This window comes from Fomitiporia mediterranea (assembly GCF_000271605.1).
Source record: "Fomitiporia mediterranea MF3/22 unplaced genomic scaffold FOMMEscaffold_16, whole genome shotgun sequence".
Lineage (NCBI taxonomy): Eukaryota > Fungi > Basidiomycota > Agaricomycetes > Hymenochaetales > Hymenochaetaceae > Fomitiporia > Fomitiporia mediterranea.
In genome coordinates this window covers 867191-875490 of record NW_006760401.1, presented here as the reverse complement: position 1 = coordinate 875490, position 8300 = coordinate 867191, and the positions used below count along the sequence as shown (strand labels likewise).

At 47.0% G+C, this 8300-nt stretch overlaps 3 protein-coding genes across 3 annotated transcripts in view; 2 read left to right on the top strand and 1 right to left on the bottom strand.

Moving 5' to 3' along the window:
* FOMMEDRAFT_96759 (WD40 repeat-like protein) overlaps nt 1-2433 on the top strand; it is a gene marked incomplete at both ends in the record, with an annotated part of 4588 nt that extends 2155 nt beyond the window's left edge. The window contains 2 exons of the mRNA XM_007271217.1: nt 229-1744; nt 1907-2433. Of these exons, the coding sequence (XP_007271279.1) occupies nt 229-1744; nt 1907-2433 (2043 nt within the window). The remainder of the gene's footprint in view (nt 1-228; nt 1745-1906) is intronic.
* Nucleotides 2434-3058: 625 nt separating this feature from the next.
* Nucleotides 3059-4815, bottom strand: FOMMEDRAFT_31874 (uncharacterized protein; the record flags this gene model as incomplete). The annotated part of the gene is made up of 4 exons (XM_007271179.1): nt 3059-3419; nt 3482-3656; nt 3724-4313; nt 4538-4815. 4 exons carry the CDS (start codon nt 4813-4815, stop codon nt 3059-3061), a joined length of 1404 nt encoding a protein of 467 aa, XP_007271241.1.
* A 1995-nt stretch (nt 4816-6810) lies between these two features.
* The window catches only part of FOMMEDRAFT_96412 (WD40 repeat-like protein), a gene marked incomplete at both ends in the record, with an annotated part of 4588 nt that continues 3098 nt past the window's right edge, over nt 6811-8300 (top strand). The window contains one exon of the mRNA XM_007271197.1: nt 6811-8262. Within this exon, the coding sequence (XP_007271259.1) occupies nt 6811-8262 (1452 nt within the window). The remainder of the gene's footprint in view (nt 8263-8300) is intronic.

The window sequence follows — 8300 nt, the reverse complement described above, 5'->3', positions numbered from 1 at the left end:
ATGCATGTCTCTTCTGGGGCCAACACTTACACGAGGCACAATTCTCAGACGCGTTGTCGAGCGAGTTGTTAGAGTTCCTTCACAAACGATTTCTGTATTGGCTCGAGGTGATGAGCCTCTTGAAGAAGGCCAATACTGCTAGTCCAGCTCTCCTTCTTGCCATGAATTGGGTCTCGGTGAGTATGTATATGTACTATTGGAACCAGGATTAATTTATCCATCAACTAGTCATACGATGCACACATACTGGCGTTCCTCAGGGACGCACGAAGAATAATCACTGTATATTTTCCATGCATTTCACAATCGACATCCCATATCTACGTGTCATTCCTTCCGCTTGCATCGCTGGAGTCGAAGTTTATAGCGGACAATTACTTAAGGCCTAATCTACCTATTGTGCAGGTAGAGCACATAGGCATGAAGCAACGATCACCATTATTGAAGAAGATATATGTTTGGGGTAACATCCGTGCTCTTGCATTCTCGCCTGACAATAGGCGTATTGCTGGCCACCTCGGCGACGCAAGTCGAATTTGGGATGCCGAAAGTGGGCAAGTCATTTCTGGACCTTTCGAAGGAGAGCATTTTCGGACATGGCATAGTGCTTTCTCACCTAACCTTGAACGCATTGTCTCTATTGGTTCGGATACAGAAACCGGAACCCAAGAAATTCGAATCTGGGAAGTTGAGAGTGGGAAGCTTGTTTTTAATTCTCTTGAGGGCCATGCGGATGTAATTCTGTCAGTTGCTTTCTCACCTGATGGGAGGCATGTCGTATCTGGCTCAGCCGATACAACCATCGTGGTGCGGACTATTGACAGCAAGGAACCTGTATCTGTGCGCTTTGCGGGCCATACAAAAGCGGTATGTTCCGTTACCTTTTCTCATGATGGAAAACGCATCGTCTCTGGTTCCGACGACAAGTCGATACGATTGTGGGATCTCCAGAGTGGACACCTAATTTGTGAACCCCTCGAGGGCCATACCGAGTCTGTGACATCGGTTACGTTCTCTCACGACGGTACACGTGTTGTCTCAGGTTCTGCAGACTCGACGGTTCGAATCTGGGATGCTCGAAGTGGCCAATGCATTTATGGGCCTTTCAGAGGGCACACATCCGGAGTACAGTGTATTGCGTTCTCGCCCAACGGGGAACGTGTTGTCTCCGGATCTACTGACAGAACGGTTCGAATCTGGGACGTTGAGACCGGGAAAGTCATTTCTGGGCCTTACAAAGGGCATGACTATGACGTGAAGTTCGTCATGTTCTCTCCCGATGGGACGAGAGTTGTCTCAGGCGCCTTGGGTGCGATCCGAATATGGGACGCCGAAGGCGAACAGGCCAATTTGGACAAGTTCGAAGGGCATGAGAATATAATAACTTCCGTTGCATTCTCTCCCGATGGGAAACTCGTTGTCTCTGGCTCTTTCGACGGAACGGTTCAAGTCTGGGACGCAGAAAGTGGGTGTACAGTTTCCGGGCCTTTCAAAGGACGTTCAGAGCAGTCCGAAAATATCCTTTCTATTTCCTTCTCGCCGGATGGTGGGCGTGTCGTCTCTGGCTCTATAAATGGAACGATCTTAGTCTGGGACGTTGGAAGTGGAGATATTGTTTCCGGTCCATTCGAAGGAAATGAAGACCGGGTCGAGTCCGTTTCGTTCACTGCTGACGGGACACGTGTTATCTCTGGTTCATTGGATGGCACGATCCGAGTCTGGGACGTTCACAGTGGACAGATTAGTTCTGCTTCTAGAACTTTTAAAAGGCGCACACAAGGCATTGAATCCGTTGTTTCCTTGTCCGATGAGGGCCGTATCGGTTATGGTTCCAAAGATAGCCATAAGGATTGTCAAACTTCAGATGACCAAAGCTACAACTCTAAGTTATCTGAGAATGACAAAGACCAGGATAGCCCACGCATCTCATCTATTGCTTTCTCGCCTGACGGGGTACAAGCCGTGTCTGGGTTTGGAGATGGAACAATCATTGTATGGGGTGTTGAAAGTGGAGAAGTCATTACGGGACCTTTGAAAGAACACGAGTATAGGGTTTATTCAGTAGCTTTCTCGTCTGATGGGACGAACGTCGTCTCCGGCGATATTGCTGGCACCATCATAATCTGGAATGCTGAGAGTGGACAGGTCGTACGCAAACTTTCAGATGACCATACCGCACCAGTTGTATCACTTGCTTTCTCATCTGACGGCACACGCATTGTCTCGGGCTCTTACGATAACACAATCCGAGTCTGGGACGTTAAGAGTAGGCAGGCAATCTTTGCACCTTTTGAAGGGCACACGGACTGGGTTCGGTCCGTCGCATTCTCACCAGATGGAAGTCGTGTCGTCTCAGGCTCCGATGATGGTACAATCAGAATATGGAATGTAAAAGGTGCGCAGGCAGTTTCTGTCTTCAACAGTCAATATTAATGAATGACCCCTCATTACGTTATTCGTGGCATAGATCCTGTCTTTGACTGGACATTGGATAAATCCGACGGATGGATACGTGGACGCGACGGCGAGTTGCTCTTGTGGACTCCTCCTGACATCTATGACACACTATGGCAACCACGAAATACTGCAATCTTCGGTAGCCAATTCTCAACGAAGTTGGATTTCACAAACGCTGCTCTTGGTGAACGATGGGAAGAATGCTTCACACCACCTAAATGACAACATTCTCCTGCCTTTTGCTCGATATACACAGGTTGTTCGTCTCACTCATACTGGTACTATTTCGATAGATAGAATACACGCATATGTGGTAATCTTCCAGAGAAACAAGTAGGTAACGAACGTCATTGTAACAAAGCATCAAGCAAGCAATGTAATGCAATATTAATATATATTAGTTAAGAAAAGAAAAGAAAAACAAAAGGAAGGGAAAGATGTACTCCAGGCCTCCAGTAGATAGATAAGCAAAGTGAACAGAGCAAAGGAAACATAACAAATAAAGAACGTTATTACACAACTTCGACTCCGGAATCCAAAACCAAAGTCGAGTAACGCAAACAAACTCTCAAGTCTTCCCTCTCACACTTCTAAACCAGTCTTACGCCGTCAAATCGCACACCCCAGGCTTAAGCGCACACCACAACGGCTGCAAACTAATCGTCTTCGTACCCCTCGCCCGTGTTCTAAAACTCCAATCATGCAATCTCGGCAACGCACTCTGCACTCCTTGCAAACTCGTGCGGTTCACCCCGCCTGGTAGTTGATCTCCAGTCCAGAATACCTCTGCAGCTGACGCTGCACGTGGCCAAATGATCGAATCCATGTTCTCTGGGCTGGATTGTTCTGTCCAGAGGGACTCTCCACCGAGGACGAGAGGGTATTGGTCGAATGTGAGGTTCCCGTATGGGTCGAAGGAGTAGGATTTTCGCCAGGTTTCGAATGGGTCGCACCAGGAGTTTCTGTTCGTTTCAAAGTTAATTAGTCATCTTATTAAATTATTTGAAGAATGAAGTGAACGTACCCTGCAGGGTTCGCACCGACCCAACCACCAGCACCACAGTCAAGGTAGAAGTAGTCCGATGCAGCGTGTACGATTTGGAATCCTTTCTCTGCGACGGCCTTAACGTCGTCTGACGAGATCCAGACCATGACGACAGTATCATTCTCGAGCGTCACGTTATGCTGCAAAACCATCTCTGCAAAAGTAAAAATAAAAGATCAGCAAACTATCAAAAAGGGTATTTCTCCTAAAAAGAAACTTACCCTCCCAAACAAGAGGCGTCTTCCCAGCACCCCCAACAGCCTTATGTGTGACGTTCGTAAACCCATCAAGCGCCTGATCAATCGTCTTCCCACTCGAACTCAAACTCTGTTGCGTCTTCTCATCGTTCTGATAACAGTTCGCGTTAATCTCATCCCCTCCCGTGATGAACAAACTCGACGGGAACAAATTTACTATGTCCGCAAGTAGGCTGGCAGTAAAGTTCGCAGTATTGTCTGAAGTGAGACGTAATTGACCCGCAGGAGGTTCATTTGCATATGTAGCCCAAGGAGTCTTACCCGCACACGCTACGTGCTCTGGATGAGAAGCTGATATCGCGGAGGTGTGTCCGGGCGTATCGACCTCGACGGGTACGTCAATACCGCGCAAAGCGGCGAACGCGACGACGACCTTCGATACATCTCCTGCGGAGTCCGTCGAGTCGTTCGAATACGCGCCTGCATTGGCGATCTCTGGGAAGTTGGGAAGTTTGAGCAGGAAGGATTGAGAATCGATGATATGCAAGTGGAATTGGTTCAGGTTGACCCAGCTGATTGTATCGAGTAGACGATTGATATCATCTACTAGGAAGCTAAATTAAAATAGAATCTGAATTTATGCTAATTTTCCAAATTTAGAAAGTTAATTACTAGTTACAAACATGAATCCTCTATAAGGCTACACAAACAGGTACAGACACAGTTCAGTTATCCATAATTCAATCTCGAACGCAAAGAGAAACGACCCACGAAAGCTGGAATGTCAGTAATCTGCTAAGGCGCATCAATCGCAAAAGTCGTATTATCCACAGTATACCAGAGCTGACCGAACGTAGTCAACCCTCTAAACAACCCCAGGGTAGTGTTCGCAGTCAACTTCGCCTCGCCTCCTTCAGCAGGAATATTCAAACTATAACTCTCATCGCGTTCCTTAGGTGGTTTGACAACCTCCTCGCTGATCGTGGTCCCGCTACTTGCATCCGTAAGGTAGAGCTGAAGCGAGGTGAGTTGTGGTGAGAATGAGATGATTCCGGCGAGGGAGACTCCGCGGTCGACGTTGAGCGGCTGGAGCTTGTCGTTGTGCAGGTAAAGCATCGTACGATCGCAGGCATATCTGAAGTCGGCTGGCTTCACAAAGGGTGCATTGATAGAGAAGTTGCTCGCGAGGAGGAGAAGAGCGTTGCGAGGAAAAGTCGTACACAAGGGGCCAGAGAGACCAGAAGGAGGAGATGATCTTCACATGACTGAAAATTCTGGACATTACATAACTCAACCATGATGCTTCCCTTGCCGCCTGGACCCGTACTACCAGAAATACTACTAGGAAAGGTCCAAAACTGCAGTACAACAATAACAACGTCTCTGGAATACAACTTAATATGTCTGTTATTTCATCCATTCATACAATGAGCTTTGCCCTACACTGTTACTATGCCTTGTCCTGCTTCACTACTACAACACCCCCATCAGCTCTTCTCTTACTGTTCTTCCTCAAAGATGTATGATCATTGAGCATCAATCTAGCTTCCATTCAATACCCAAAGGAGTCAATCATCAGGCATGTGGAGGACACATGTTCAATACTCTATTTATACCCACCTATCAACAATCGTGACGCTGGCTTAAAAGCGGAGGTCTATCGATGAACTGGATCAAATCACCATGCAAACCCCCATGACCCCAACCCCTGCAGCTACTAGTCTTTCCTTGACAGGTACAGCATCTATTAGTTTTGCATTGTTTCTACTCTGTAATGATACCTTCTACAGTGATTCGTGCCTCCCAAATAAAATGGGTTTCTTCTCTCGTTCACAGCGAACGTCCAAATCTACACGTTCATATCAAATTCAATAATGTTAAGACACGAACACGGGCTGTCAAGCTGGACCTGTTGCCCCAATGGGACGAAACATTTTCATTCGAACAGTAAGCAAAGTATCTACTTCAACGTGGGGCGTCTCTCCAATTGTAAATACATAGTCCATCTGCAGGCGGCGGGACGAAATTTATCATTCAAATCAGGCATAGTTCGTCGTGGAAGGACAAATGCGTGGGAAAGACTGAAGTAGGGCTTGATGACTTATTACAGAGGTGTGCTGATGGCAAAGGTGCGTGAATTGGTCGATATCAACGATCCTATATTCTGATTAGACACCCAGAAACGGAGCTTCATCTCAAAATGTCTCGTAATTCGAAGTTGACAGAAACTACCGCCATCCTTCATTTACGTCTAAAGATTGTCGATACGATGTCAGGGGCTGGTCACAACGTCAATGCTGCAAGACAAGCGGTTCAACAGAGTGGAATCTCGTCTTCGGCAGCTACCACAGATACACCCGTCTCTACAACAATTGAGACCTTTGGTACCCATCTTTCTGGATACGCCGGTCTGTATCAGTCCGTTGAAAATCTCGTTTCGAAATTGGACGTCTTTGTCAGTGTTGTCGATAAACTTTCCCAGGTAAGATTTGCAATCCGTGCAGCGTGTTAACGATTAATGAAAAATTAGGTTCACCCATACATCAACTTTACATGGCAAGTTGCATCAATGCTGTACAAGGTATGCGTATGCTGGGCGGCTGTTACTTGACATTTCTGACCATTATTCTCAGAGCATCAGTCATCAATTCGAAGTTGACAAGAAAGTCGTCGAACTCGTGCGTGTCATGGAAGATGCCTTCAGCTTCGTTCAGGATGCAGAATTCCTTCGTAATAAGACGCAATCCCTCAGGACAACCATTACCCAGCTTCTGAGGCAAACTAATGAATGTTGCCTTTTCATCAAGGAATACGCACGGGATTCATTTATAGGTGCGTCGAGAGTCACAAAATGCGTGCAATGAGATTTTCTCATTGCACACCAGGACGAATGATCAAGATAGACGTGGATGGAAAAGTTGATGAGTTCAATCAGTCCTTGTGCTTGCTCAAGCAATCGATTGAGTCGGGTGTTATTATCCAAACTGCCTTTGTTTCATTGAGAATGTCTTCAGAAATCAATACCATATGTGCGTGCCCGTATCTGTACACTCGATGAATGACACTGAAGCGGGTCGCTCAGTTTTATCGGACCGACTACGTCCAGATAGGATGGACGCGTTTAGCAGGCCGCAATGCCTTCCTGGGACGCGAACAGAAATCGTGCAGCAGATCGTGGAATGGACGCTATCGGACTCGGACCAGAATGTCTTCTGGTTATACGGTGTAGCAGGGTCTGGCAAGAGTACTGTCAGCACGACTATTGCCGAACACTTCCGTGGTATATCGCGACTCGGCGCTCATCTGTTTTTTGAACGTGGGCAGAGTGATCCGAGCAGTGTCATCCGAACTCTCGTGTATAAGCTTGCCTCATTCGACTCAACCGTGGAAGATAATGTCATTGCCGCCATTAAGCGAGACAACAATATTGCAGAGGCCACGGCGGCGACCCAGTTTGAAAACCTTCTTCATAGTCCTCTTGTTTCTTCTAGAGACGCGATGCAAGGACCCGTTGTCATTGTCCTTGATGCACTAGATGAATGCGGTACGGAGAGGTCTAGGCAAAGCCTAATGCAAAGTTTTCGAAGAGGACTGCGATTGCTCCCGAAGAATTTCCGATTTCTCATCACGAGCAGAAGAGAATCAGACATTAATCAGGTCTTCTTTTCAGCAGAGAACATTTGTGCTGTCGGACTGGATCACACATCGGGTACTTGCAAAGATGACGTGCTTCATTATCTTGACTACGAACTGCGAAACGTGTTTGCGGGTAAAGCGCTACGGATTCCTGATGATTGGCAGGATAGGATGGATCGTCTTGCCGGAGCATCAGAGGGCCTTTTTGTGTGGGCATCAACGGCTGTGAAGCTGGTGGATTGCGACAATCCGGCTCGGGCACTACAAGACCTAGTATCACACTCGTCGAGTCTTTCGGGCCTCGATCAACTGTACGAGTCTATTCTCTTAGGCTCTGGCATCAGATTCAACAGCGAAACTTCTAAGGAACGCTTTTCGCAAGTCCTTGGCCTCATACTCCTCAGCAGAATCCCGCTTTCTGAAGATACGATTGACGGGCTCCTTGGATACTCAGTCGATGAGCCATCCCGGCTTATTTTATCACGTTTACAATCTGTGCTTGTATATACTCCAGCGGCACCCATTTACTTCTTCCATACTTCTTTCCGCGATTACTTGACATCGTCCTCGAGATGTAATGACGCTTGGTTTATTGATCTCGACATTCAGAAGAAACTGATTACTAAGCGGTGTTTCGACGTCATGAAGCGTATGCTCCGGTTCAACATTTGCAAGATCGAGTCATCGTACATCCGTAACGATCAAATTTTGGACCTCTCGGAACGCATCAAGGAGAAAATTCCTTCATACATGGAGTATGCATGTCTCTTCTGGGGCCAACACTTACACGAGGCACAATTCTCAGACGCGTTGTCGAGCGAGTTGTTAGAGTTCCTTCACAAACGATTTCTGTATTGGCTCGAGGTGATGAGCCTCTTGAAGAAGGCCAATACTGCTAGTCCAGCTCTCCTTCTTGCCATGAATTGGGTCTCGGTGAGTATGTATATGTACTATTGGAACCAGGA